The 12,574-nt window shown below is 44.5% G+C and overlaps 1 protein-coding gene across 1 annotated transcript in view; it reads right to left on the bottom strand.

The window, feature by feature from the left end:
- Positions 1 to 12,574, bottom strand: part of NECAB2 (N-terminal EF-hand calcium binding protein 2) — a 92,619-nt gene that overhangs the window by 19,237 nt on the left and 60,808 nt on the right. Inside the window, exons 4-5 of the mRNA XM_014942093.1 lie at positions 3,887 to 3,912; positions 1,012 to 1,109 (exon numbers count right to left, since the gene is read on the bottom strand). Coding sequence (XP_014797579.1) covers positions 1,012 to 1,109; positions 3,887 to 3,912 — 124 coding nt within the window. The remainder of the gene's footprint in view (positions 1 to 1,011; positions 1,110 to 3,886; positions 3,913 to 12,574) is intronic.

Here is a 12,574-nt window from a genome sequence, read left to right as displayed (position 1 = left end):
TCCTTCCTTGGCTCAGTCCTCAGTGCACCACATCACTGCTCACCAGGGAAGAGGAGAGGCTACTTTTCTCTCATTGTGGCACAAAATGATGGAAATACAGTTGAAAGTAGAAGTGGGAGAAGGATTGATCATCCTGGGGTAATAAATATCACCAATCACTTTATTAAGTGGTATGGAAACGACAGAAAATGGTTTTGGAGGAACAAGAGCTCTATAAACACTTCTCTCCACCTGGTAAGACACCAAAGTGCATAAGTGCACCTCTCAGTGGGTACCTTTACCTTGTACATCAGCTCAGATTTTCTAGATATTTTCAAAAAATACTTCAGTATGCTGTTTGATCAGTGCCACTGTCTAGTAGTCCATTATTAATAGTACATCATTAAGGTACATGGTGGATTTTTTAAGAAGCTGGAGGTACCCTGCATGTATAAAATAGAACACTTCCCCTGCAGTTCTTCAAACACATAGCCCTCTAGCTTCTAACACCACAGCTGTGCACATGTATTGCTGGAAATTAGGATACCTTCCACCACACAAGCAGCTTTATAACATGATGTTTCCAAAAGCACGCCCAATGACACTAACGAGAACTCAAGCATTCGAAATGCCACTCAAGAGACCCATAGGCTGTGCTGCCAGAAGACATCAGGAGCACCTTTGAGCTTTATACAATGCAGAGTGTAAGGCATGGCACAGACAAAACCTAGGAAGGTCAGACTTAGGAAGGGTGCTGAAAAGATATGCTGCTCTGCCACAAAGCGCCTGTGCCACCATCTACTGCACAAGACATTGGCATTTCGTTGACTATCTGGCCAATATTTTCAAGATTTATTTGCTGTTAACAGAAAAAAAGGCCATTGTCGTCCTGTTGCTGTGATGAGCCACTTAACTGCACAGGTAAACAACACTGCTGAACAGGATGAAGACTTTTGGATTTAGATGTTCTGGTAACATTTGCACTGTTTGCTCTGAGCCCGTGGAGCACAAGGCGCAGTAAAGAAGACTCACCCGCTTGGTGTAGTCCATCGCCTTCAGGATGGAGAGGTTCAGCGTCTCCAGTGAGGCCAAGACGTCTTCATAGTCTCCCATGTGGTCAGCAAAATAGTCTGGGAAAATCAAGAGGGGCATGACGGGAACTGTTGATGTAACTTAACACTTCAAGGCTACGTGACAGAACAATGTCTATTTATTGGTCAAAAACTGAGAGTGTGGTTTCAGTTACACTTTAATATATTCTATACCCTGAGTCAAAGTCATGGTTTGTCCTGCAGCGACAGGAAGTGGTACAATTCCTGTGGAGTTTGGTACCATTATAAAAAAGAGATGCAAGGCACAGTAGCTTCCATTGAAAATAACTTACCAGGTGCTCAATTTCCACGCCCACTTCTGCATTTGACCATATCTTGGCTCTCTCCCTCTTATTGCCAACATAGAGGGAGCAGCCTTGAAAGAAATCCCCTTTCCATTCCCTTGACAGTCTTTACCAATCCAAGCATCCAAATACCTGCCAGGTTCACCCCAAGTTATATGTGCTAACCCCAAGTTATATGTGCTTACATCTTTCCCTATGTTCCCATCCCATTTGCACCTCAGCCCACAATCACAGGTTGCACACACTCCTGAGAGCAAAATGCGCTTCAAAAGGAAGAGAATGGAGCTGCAAGTTGGGTCCAAAAGCACCTATTCTCCACAGAGAGGGAGTTCACACTTTCTCTGTGCCATCCTCATCCCCCCTGTGGGAGGGGTGACCCACACCAGGCTGCACCACAGCTCCAGCAATCCCAGCCACTCTTCATCAACAGAAAGTACAGCCAGAAGCAGTGTGTCCCAATGCAGCCAATGGCTCCGTGACACACTGAGCCCTGGTGGGGTTCTCTGCATGAGCTACAGAGTCCTGAAATTCATTGTTCACAATGGAAACAGTGAGAAGTGATGTATGGCGGTGAGGCTTGCGGTGAGTTTCTAGCATCAACACGAAGTTACCTGTTTTCTGGGTGACTGACACAGACCACAGCTAAAAACTGTTCCTTAAAAGCCACTGGCACCATTCCTTAGCACTAAAGCATGAAGCTTCACACCAAAGTGACATCTCTGTAGAATGCAACAAGACATAAACTCCAGGAAACAATCCCACTAATTAGGTTCTCTTGGTTTAATTAGAACTACCTATAGCTATTTACAGCTTGAGAACATATCCAAGGGGAAGAAGATTTTGGCAGAAACCAGAATGTCACAGCGTGATTGACAGCAGCTGTTTGCTGTTCCACAGTAAGCCAAACAGCTTATTTTCACCACAGTGTGTTTATTTGTGTTATTCTTATTACTTTGCTTGAGAAAAAAAGGCTGAGTAGATCTTAAAGGCAAAGGAAAAATGTTCATGTGCATTTTCTGGGCATATTAAGTTCTGCAAGCTGTCCTGTGACTGGGAGCTCCTCTGGGCATGAGGAGCTACATGACCATATTTAAGTGAGTCTAGGTGCTGGTGAACTGTTGCATTTGTTGGCAGGAAAAAAAGCCAGAACTTTTTAAGATGGTACCTGATATGGATTAAGCCATATCAAAGTTCTCATATAAACTGCAAGGATCAAGAAATCCCTTTTAAGATGCTTTCAACATCCTACAACACACAACCCATTTCAAGAGAGGGACCACAGCCTCCATTTTGCTGAAATGAGGTTTTATATTTAAACTAATGCTTAGAAGAATAGCAAGCAAATAAGAAATTGCAGACAAGGACAGGTATTCAGCAGATAAGTGATCTACAGGCTCTCACACTGATCAATCACCTCCAACGGGAGGCTGAGGAGGTTATCTCCCTCCTCTCCTGGTAGCATCATCCCCAGGAGAGGCAGTGAGGTGGGATCATGCTGGGTAACAGCTGTGTGATTTTCTGATTTTATCAGACTGATGGAGAAAGCAGGGTGGGGTCAAGCAATGACATTACTGTCCCTGTATTTTCTAGCAAAGGTGAAAGTACAAGCTGTGGGGTTTTGGTTTCTTGGGTCATCTGGCAAGGAGACCTAATGCAATAAGGAAGGAGTGATGGGAACAAGCTCAACATATCATCAGCAAACCAAAAAGATTTAATGAAAGGCTTAGTTTCTTTATATGTATAATTATATATTCTTCTATTAACATATAAGTGATGAAGGTAAATGGCCATCTGCAAAGGTGACTTTAGATGTTCTTCTGTATCCTAGCACAGGAGGGGAGGGGAGGAGAGGAGATGGATGAGCCCTCTGGAAGGCCACACACCTCTGCCTCCCCATCTCCTCCCAAAGAGCCGGGACACAGGAAACATTTCCCAAAACCAAGTGTCCATGGAAAAATAGACCCGAGTGAGTAGCAGGAGCCCTCTGCATGAGTCAGCTCCCATGGAGGCAAAACCCTTCAGAAATCCCAGCAGGAAACATGCCCTTTCTGTTCAAGGTGTGGGATGAAACACTATCACAGATAGTCTTTTCAGCCTTTAATTTCTGCGGGTCATGGGAGGTGCAGCAGAGGCGCTGCACTCCTTAGGCATCCTGCTGGGACACATGGAGGTTTGCTTAAGGAAAAGCACATTACGGGTATCGAAGGGACACTGGTTTATTGAACTTCAGAGTGGAGCTGGAAGCCATGACATTGCCAGAAATTAAACTCCAGCTCGTTATTGAACAGGAGCCAAGTGCTCCACTCAGCTCTGACCCCATTTGTGTTGCAAGAAAACAAAGAAAACTTTTGCCAGTTTTCCTGTGGAATAAGGGGTGAAGCAGCAGAAGTGCTGAGACACCAGCTCTGCACCCCCACTGCACCACCAGCTTTGTAACGGGTTTCATGCATCCTTTGAAAGTCCACATGCATGTAGCCGTTGTTTTTGCCCCAAGGGAGTGACCACACTCACCACACAACTCCTTGGTGTCCACGTTGCTGGAAGAGGGGGAGGACGAGGCAGGGGAGGAAGCAGGAAAAAAAAGAGAGAGAAAAAAGATTTTAATGTAAAGGACAAAGGATACAGTTCAGATTTCTGCAGGTTTAACCCCAGATACCCACCTGAAAAGTCACCCACCCCTTGGCATCCCTACCCACTGGTGGGAACAGCCTAAGGAGAAGGCAATGGTTGGTGCCACCCAGAGCATCCTCACACCTCTGCATCTTCAGCATTTGCACAGTCAAGATGAGTTCACACATTATTTTGGACAACCCCTGAGAGGGGCCCTGTGCCTATGGAAGACTGTACCCATGCGGCACAGCAACTCCCCTGCCTTCCTCCCAAATATCCACCCTGGCAACATCCCTATGAGGTCCCCAGTGTGACACCAGAACCTGTTTGTTCCTATTTGCTTGGAATAAAAACGGGCACAATTAACTTATCTAGATGGGTCAACATTCCTGAATTCTACCCTTGCAAAACGTCCACAATGAGTTCCAGTTCCTGCCTGGGACTCCCTCCAGGTAAAATTGCACAATTATTTCTTAATACATGAACATTTAGTTTACCTAATGACAACTCAATAAACAACCTGCACGGGAAGTAAAGATTGCTGCTAATCTCTTTGTGTCTCAGATTCCCACACAATTATTAGTGCTGTTCAAGCACTGGAAAGATCTCTTAATAGATTATATTTTATCAATCCATTTATGTCCTGGAAAGCTATTTCTTTAACTAAACTCACCCCTGCTCTGGCTGACCTGCCAGATAAGTGGATTAGGGAAAGAGATGTTTTCAATACCACTTTCAGCAGCAGCCGCCTCTCACAGTCCTGCCCTGAATCCCAAAATCCTCCCAACTGCTCACCCATGCCGTGACCAACAGGGATGTTCCCAGCTCTGGGCTCTTCCCTCCTGAAGCTTTCATTCACTGCTGGCCCTCTCTTGGGATAAGACATCCTTCTGAAGGTGCGATGTGTGGTGGAAAAGCCTTAATTTGGGATTGCTCTTCACTACCAAGGCCATGCTGAACTCTGTCATTAAGGACTCACAACATGAAGTGTGGTGCCTTTGCAGCAACCTGAAGTACCCTGGAACATCTCATCTCTACTGAAATCTTTTGCCACCCTCTGCAGCAGACCCAGACTCTGTGAGGCAGAGCAGCCTCGCTGGGCTGTGGGTGCCAGCAGGACGGGGCACAGGCTGCATTTCTCACTCCAATAGCATTATCAAGAGCGCTTCTGCTTTAGCAGAGACACTAACATAGGAGATTTTTTTCTTTCTCTTTAGGCTCTGTCTGAGAAGATGCAAGTGCCTGCAGTTCGAGGACCCTGCTGGCCCCTCACTAGTTGCATTTCGTCTCCAAGACATGTTAGCCAGATGCATTACAGCTAACCAGAAACATATGTGTGTGCTGGTGATAGCTGGGGAGGAAATTCCCCAAATTCACAGTGCAACCCATACCCAGGTTCTCCCCAAAAGCAGAGCCCCCAGTGCCAGTACTGGGGACATCTTCACCGCCACGCCTGAGCTGTGGGACGTGCCAGGCGCCAGAGGCAAACATGAACATCTGGATCCCATGAGATGCTGGCTGACAGAAGGTGCTACCCAATCTGTCTCATGCTGTAAAAGCACAAGTTACTGAATCACACGCCCTTTTGGGTAACTCATGCCTGTCACAGTATAAAAAAAGTCATCTCCCATCTCAGACACCTTCGTGGTGCAGGACACACAACGTGGAAGCTGCTGGCACAAGCTTCAGCCAGAGGTGCAGGCTGTAGACGCGTCTCTGAAAAATGAGCTTTCACAGTACTTCATCTTAATTCCCTTGGAGATTTATGATCTTTCTCAAACCCTGGAATTACTTCAGTGAATGCCACAAAACCCCCTGGGGATGCTGCAAGCTCAGTTTCCCTCCTTGATGTTCTTATGCCCAAATTCACTGAATATGCAGATCTGAAATGCTACAGAAAAAGAGCTAACTCCTGACCAACTAGTGCACAGCGCATTGCCAGTGTGTGATTGCTAACACAGAGCCTCAGCAATTCACCAGCAGAGAAAATTCAGCTGGGGAAAGAACACAGGAGATGTATTTTCAACACCAGCACACCCCACACTGGCCTGAGGACCACAAATGGTCATCAAAGTTCTCATGGGCTGGTTAGTAAATGCAAGCACAGAGCCTGGGAAGTCAACTGATACTCTCAGGCACAGCTGTAGTTTCCACATTAGCATCACCCACAAAGTCTTTAAATAATATTTTTCAGAAGCCAGTTAGTGTTTGTAAACACCTACTGAAGTGGTTATGGACTTGCAGCTAGGGCACATTACTCAGAAAAAAATCAATTACTGTATTCCATGTGGTTTTGCATTGTAATAATTGACCTGCTGCTGCCAAAAATGATCTTTTAATTCCCCCATTCTGCCATCATATTATTTAACTTAATTGTGCTTGAATGTAAACTTGGCTGAGAAGCAGCTTTTAATTTTAAGCCATCTTACATTAAGAATAAACCTAATCCAAGAAATTACTGAAGCCATGAGTGGACTTAATAAAAAATATGATAACGTTCAGATGAAAATTTATAAGAAGAAATCAATGGGTACTTGAGTGCGACCCATGGCATTTCCTGGGATGTTTCCATCCCACAGGAGTGTGTCCATCAGGAACATCGCAGCCATGTCTCCATCAGTGTTATGGGGCTTTTATTAGCCAAATGGAGTGGGTTATGCCAGTAGGGGTTTTATTATGCTGAAAGCATTCAGGATCTGGATTTCAAGCTTCTGCTCCCCACAAATACCCTGGGCATCCCTAACCCTTCATCCCAGCACTGCCCTTCAGCAGAGATTATTGAAGTGACTGCATATCACGAAGCCCTTCAACATGGAAACATCTAGGCAAGCATTAGCTACCATTTTTTTTTTAAGCTTCCAGATAGTCAACATGCCCGTAAGCCACAATAAATGAAAAAGAAAAATAAGAACAAGTTATTCTGATTTTTTCAGAAAAAAAAAGAAAAAAATCTTTCAGCTACCAGAGCACTTGGCTGTGAATTAGCTTCTAATTCTAAGCATTCTTACATTAATAGTGTGACTAATTAAAGAACTTATTGAACCCATAACCCAACTAACTAAGCAGAATATAATAATGTTCAAATGAAACTTTAAATGAAGAAAACATTAAAGACTTCTGTGTTACACAGGGTTTTTTTCTGCAAAATAGGGGCCACATCTATCCTCTCTCTTTCCAAAACAAAAGCTTTTCTTTCAAAGTAAAAAAAAAAATCAAGAAAATCCGAGTCTTTTTGGTTTCAGGCCTTTTTCGCTGCTTTCCAACCAACGAAGCTGTAATGTGCAGCAGCACAAGCTTGCATCCCCAGTTTTACTGCGGATGTGCACCCTTGGAGATTACTTTCCAAGGCAAAGATATACTTTGGAGATCCTCCATTTGCCTCTTGGGACCTAATTCCTCCGACAGAAATATGAGCCAAACATGAGAGCTCAGCTTTCAGCCTAGAGCATCTTCTGAAAAATCAAGCTATAAACTAATTTGGCCACAAAAAGGACTGTTTATTGCTCACCACCCACCACCATTTAAATACAGTGGGATAATTTGACCAGATAAATGTATTGGTGATAGGGAAATAGTTTTCCCTGCTGGTTCACACTCAACTATTTCAAAGAAAAAGAAAAGTCCTCAAAGCCTAATACTCCTCCCTCATATGTGGGAGTTTAAAGAGCAACAATCATGCTGTGAGAGCATCTCCTCAGTGGGCTTAATTAAGTGAAATTGCCCAGAGGGTAATTACTGCCACACAACCAGCAAGGCTTCCCAGAGCAATCACTGTGCCTCCTGCGTACTCCAGAGAGAAATAAATTTCTCCCCCCAAAATCCCACCCAATGTTAAAATGCACCTGGGAAGTCACCTCTTTGCCTAACCACATCCCTGATTGCAGATTATCATGGGGATGGGCCTCTATAAGAGTTGTACTGACTTTCTGCTGCTTTTTCATCGGTTCAAAGCACTTATAAGCTGTTTTTCTTCTCTACCTTCCTTTCTTGAAATATGTTGCCATTTTTCAGACTTTCTCCCAGGGAAAGGTGGGGTGGTAACACCAGACAGAGGGCACATTGCAGCTGGGAGTCCAATTGCCCAGGGACTGTGAGCTCAAGCCGAGCACCCCGGCAGCCAGATCTCTGGGTGGGTGCCAGTCCCCCATGAAACCTCCAGGTCTCAGTTCAGAAGCTCCAGCTACATTGATCCAGATCAGCCCAATACTTTGTTTAAACAAATCAGCCTTTTCCAGCAGGAAAAAACAAACAAACAAACAAACAAGATATTTCTGGAAATTCCCCACCATGATTATTTGCTTTAGTTCTTAATAAGCAAGCCCAGTGCAGCGCAGCACTGAAAGGGGTTACCCAGAGAGCATTTCAGGAGGTCTTCAGAACTCAGCATGACAAAAGCAGGGTTGTCCTGGTCTAGTGCTGGTGATGGTCCCAATACTAGGGACTAGAGCCCTGCAGAGGTCCCTTCCAAACAAAACGACCTTGTGTCTACCATCCAGCATCTCTCCCTCCCTTTCCCAGCATCTCCCTGTCTCCCTAAGGCAAGGCTGATGTTCTCTGACTTGCTGCTTTTAACGCATTTCTCCAAGCTTCTCTTCAATTATAGAAAGAAGCAGAAAAGTTATCTCAGAATAGAAAAGATAACGTGGAGGAGCAGAGCGTGAAATTCCCTTCCTGGGCTCCAGCTCAGCCAAGGGAAGATGTCCCAGGCTCTCCCAAGGGCAGCACAATCAAAAACATAATGGGAATTCAGAAGTTGCAAATACATCAAAGTCTCATCTTCACAGTGTATTTCTCATACAAATCGCTGCCAGGATGTGCTGCTCAAATGCTACTCAACACCTGATCAGCTTCAGCCAAAGATAATAACTCTTTTATTTGGGCAGATGAAAGGTTTGCATCTGCAGCCACACAGCTTAGTTGCTTCACCAGCACAGAAAACGAAGGTTTTTCACATTCTACTTTTATTTCCATCTTCAATTCACAGCTTTGGGTTTGCTACAAGGCTTCAAATGAGCATGGAAACAAATTATCGTCTAGAGCTAGCCACCTGCAAAACTCATTTTCATTTAGGAAAGACTAAAAAACAACATGTGCAGCTGGAAAGTATTATTATATCTGATGATACGCCTTCTAGTCCTAGCAGCAAAAGCGCTGTGTTATCTCAGCACCTCAGAAGTGGAAAATGACATCTAGATGCCTACTAAAGGGTCACAGATGGTCACTCTTGATCTTTAGTTTCTGAACTCAAAGAAACATTTTTACACAAACCCCAGAGTGAGAGAAATTATTCCAGGCAGAGCATGAGAAATACCAAATACTGGATGTCATCCAGGAGCTGAATAACTTTAATTCTAAAGAACTAAGCAACTTTCCAAGCTCTTAATTGTACTCTTCTGGAGAATACTGCTAAATCTTTCCCAAGACCTATCCAAGTACCTCCTTCACCTGCCCACTCGCTTTACAGCAAAAACCACACCACTCATGGTACAAAGTAACCATAAGAAGTAAAAAAGGACTTCCAAAATCTGAGCTGCCACATGCATAAACCATATGCCAAGGCTGTCCACAACCAGATGTGCATCCAGCCAGCTTCGAATGACACAGGTAGACAAATATTTGTAACATATGTCAGTTTTGGCTTTAATTTCTGCCATGGCAAACTGGCAGTCAGGACTCTCATGCCCACCTGGCTCTTAGTTTAAAGGATGGTCTGTATCTTCTGCCAAATGTCCCTGATTCCTGCATGAAATAAATTTAAAATGTATTTTGTGGTGTGTTTCAGCAGGAATAATTCAAAGGTACATGTACTGCCATGACTGTGCTTGTCCCACACACAATTCAGTACAAACAATAAATAGAGTGAGCAACGAGTCTTAAATAGCCCAGCATGCATTTCTCCTTCAGCTCTGCTTTGTCCAGCAGGGCAGGGAGTAGCACCTATTTAAATGCCCAGAGTGGATGGAAGAGAGCCCATTTGCACAAGCTCATATAGGGTTCACCATTCACTCCAGACAGAGGTTTCTCCCAAATACATATTACATGAAATAGAGTCCACATCGATTGCTACGTAACTGGGACACTGAGCACAATGATTTAGATTAAAACACCTATGGGGAAGAGCTCCCACAGACGCTCCTGAAAGGGAGAGAAATGCTGCCTTCTCCAAAACAAAACTAATAACTTTATTCTTGCCTTGGCACGTGCTCCATCATCGAGTGCTTGGGGAGCATAGTAAGGTGGGCTGAAAGCCCCAGCAGTGAATCATGTCTTTTCTCCAAAGTGCTGGTACCACAGAGAAGAAAAAATAAGGACAAACAATTGCCCAGAAACAGAGAGAAGCGAAAGGAGAATTTTGTGTCAAGTTTTCACATACAGATTTTGCATTATGAAGAGCCTAATCACCCATGGTGCATGATTTGGGATTATAACAGATTCTAGGTACTGTGGGAGACAATCTCTTTCTTCCTACTTGCCCTTTCTATCGGCAGAACCTTTGTTCAGCACTTTGAAGGCTGAAGCCCAGCGTTCCCAAGGATGTTTTGTTTTGCCCACTTAAACCCAGGGTGCAGGTCCTTCCTGCTCCTTGCGCAGCTTTCCTCAGGATTTGGGCAGATGATGACCAAGATAGGGGAAATTTTGCTTCTTTTTCACACCGCACAACCACTGTGGCTAATGCTGCTCAGCAAGGCAGTGGGGTTGCACTGCAAACTTCTATTCAGACCCACTGAATATTAGTTTTTTAATATTAGTATTTTCTTATGTCTTTCTCTGTGGCTCCTCACCTTGATAAGCCACCTGCATTCTCATTAATGCAGACACTGCCCAGATCCAATTTTCAAGCCCTAAGACCATATGCATTGGAAATGTCAGCACACCAAGTTGTGCACTAGGGCAGCAGAGTGCTCATTACAAGCCGGCAATCTGGAAAAACACTGATTTTTCAAGGTAAACTGAACTGACCTTCAACACAAACAAGCACAGTAGATCTGGCAGGCCCAGGATAAAACACACTCCTTTACTCATTCTGCTCAGAGGCTGCTGCCTCCCCACACAAGGAGTCCCTGTGAAGTTGCTGCAGTGTCGCACAGGGAGGCCAGGACAGACCTGTTCTGCCTGCAGAAACAGAGAGAAACCAGGAGGTCCTGGTTCCCTCCTGAGCACTCAGCCCCTGCTGAGTAGGGCTCTCCATGACCAAACCGGACAAAAAGTATCTCACATCCCCACATCTGGAGTTTCAGCATCACAAAAGTCTCCTTTAGGTGACCATCCAGTACAATGGGAAAGATCAGAAGACCTTCACTCCTTTCTCCGCCTCCTCCCCAATGTGGAAGCCACTGGGCACACCCATGAGCATGGCTGGGGGCTCTCCTGGGGACAGTCTCACCCCCAGCAAAGTGCCACATCACCTTAACGGCCACCACACAGCCCAGGGTGTAGGGTTCACAGGCAGACCTGCTCACTGGCATCCTTACCACCATGCCAGAAGATGCTGAGTTCAGCTCGGAGCAGCTTTTATACCTTCACAGGAAGGTGTGTGCCAAGTGTGAGAAACACCGGCTCACACTTAGAATTTAAAAAGGACAAAATCGCCGAAGCAAAGGTATAAAAATTTATTATACAAAACAGCGCTGAATCGGGTGCATCTCAAAGCAGAGGCACACCAACCCTTTAGCTTTTTGATATTTTATACCCTTATCCCGGCCGCCTGAGTTTCTGTCTTTCTTCTCATTGGCTGAGAAGTTGGAGCTCACATTCTTCCCGACCGCCTGACCTATTACAGATCTAGTTTACACCTTTCTACCTTACAAGGCATACCCTCTTACTCTACAAAATCATTATCCTAAACACACCTTTGATTAGTTGATTAGCTACACGTTATTTCACCATCTTTGCTATCATCTACTGTCCAGTGTTAGTCGTGTCCACTACTGTCCAGTGGTGGTCGTATCCTCATCTTCATCAGCCACCCTCTAGATGGCCTTCATCCGCTTGTCAGTCTTCACAGTCCTTTGTCCACTTATCACTCTGCCATGGCCTGGCTCTCTTCACCTAGATGACTTCCCAGAGACCAGGACCCCTGGACAGCCCCAAGGCGCTTCTAAGGATTAGTTGGGTACAATGGGTGAGGCTCCACCATCACCGGGCCTCCTCCATTGATACAGGCATACTAACAAAAATATATCAGTTAGCTGAAGCAAAACTCAGCCCATTTCTCACACTTTCATCTTCATCTAATCCTTTTTTTAATTTGCATTTTTATGTATTCTCATAATGTATATGTGTTAGTAAAGTAGAATGTGTATATAATTTATAAATAAATAAATAAAATATTTTGGGAGGTGTACTCAAAAACGGAGTGTGCAGTCAAACCAGTTTGGAGAGCACTGAACTAGATGACACCTATGATCACCATGAGGTACCAAACCTCATGGCAATCAGCCATGAGTCTCCAGGTAACCCCTTTCCAATTCTTGATTGCTTTTCAAAGAGAAAAAAAAATACTTTAAATACAATCTGTTTTAAATTTAAGCCTCTTGTTTCCCAGCTTCCCACTGTGGGAAATAAGCTAAGTTTTGCTTCAGCTTATCG

This window comes from Calidris pugnax, unplaced genomic scaffold (assembly GCF_001431845.1).
Source record: "Calidris pugnax isolate Ruff unplaced genomic scaffold, ASM143184v1 scaffold28, whole genome shotgun sequence".
Lineage (NCBI taxonomy): Eukaryota > Metazoa > Chordata > Aves > Charadriiformes > Scolopacidae > Calidris > Calidris pugnax.
Note: the sequence above shows the minus strand (reverse complement) of the source record. Positions and strands in the feature narration are given on the sequence as shown.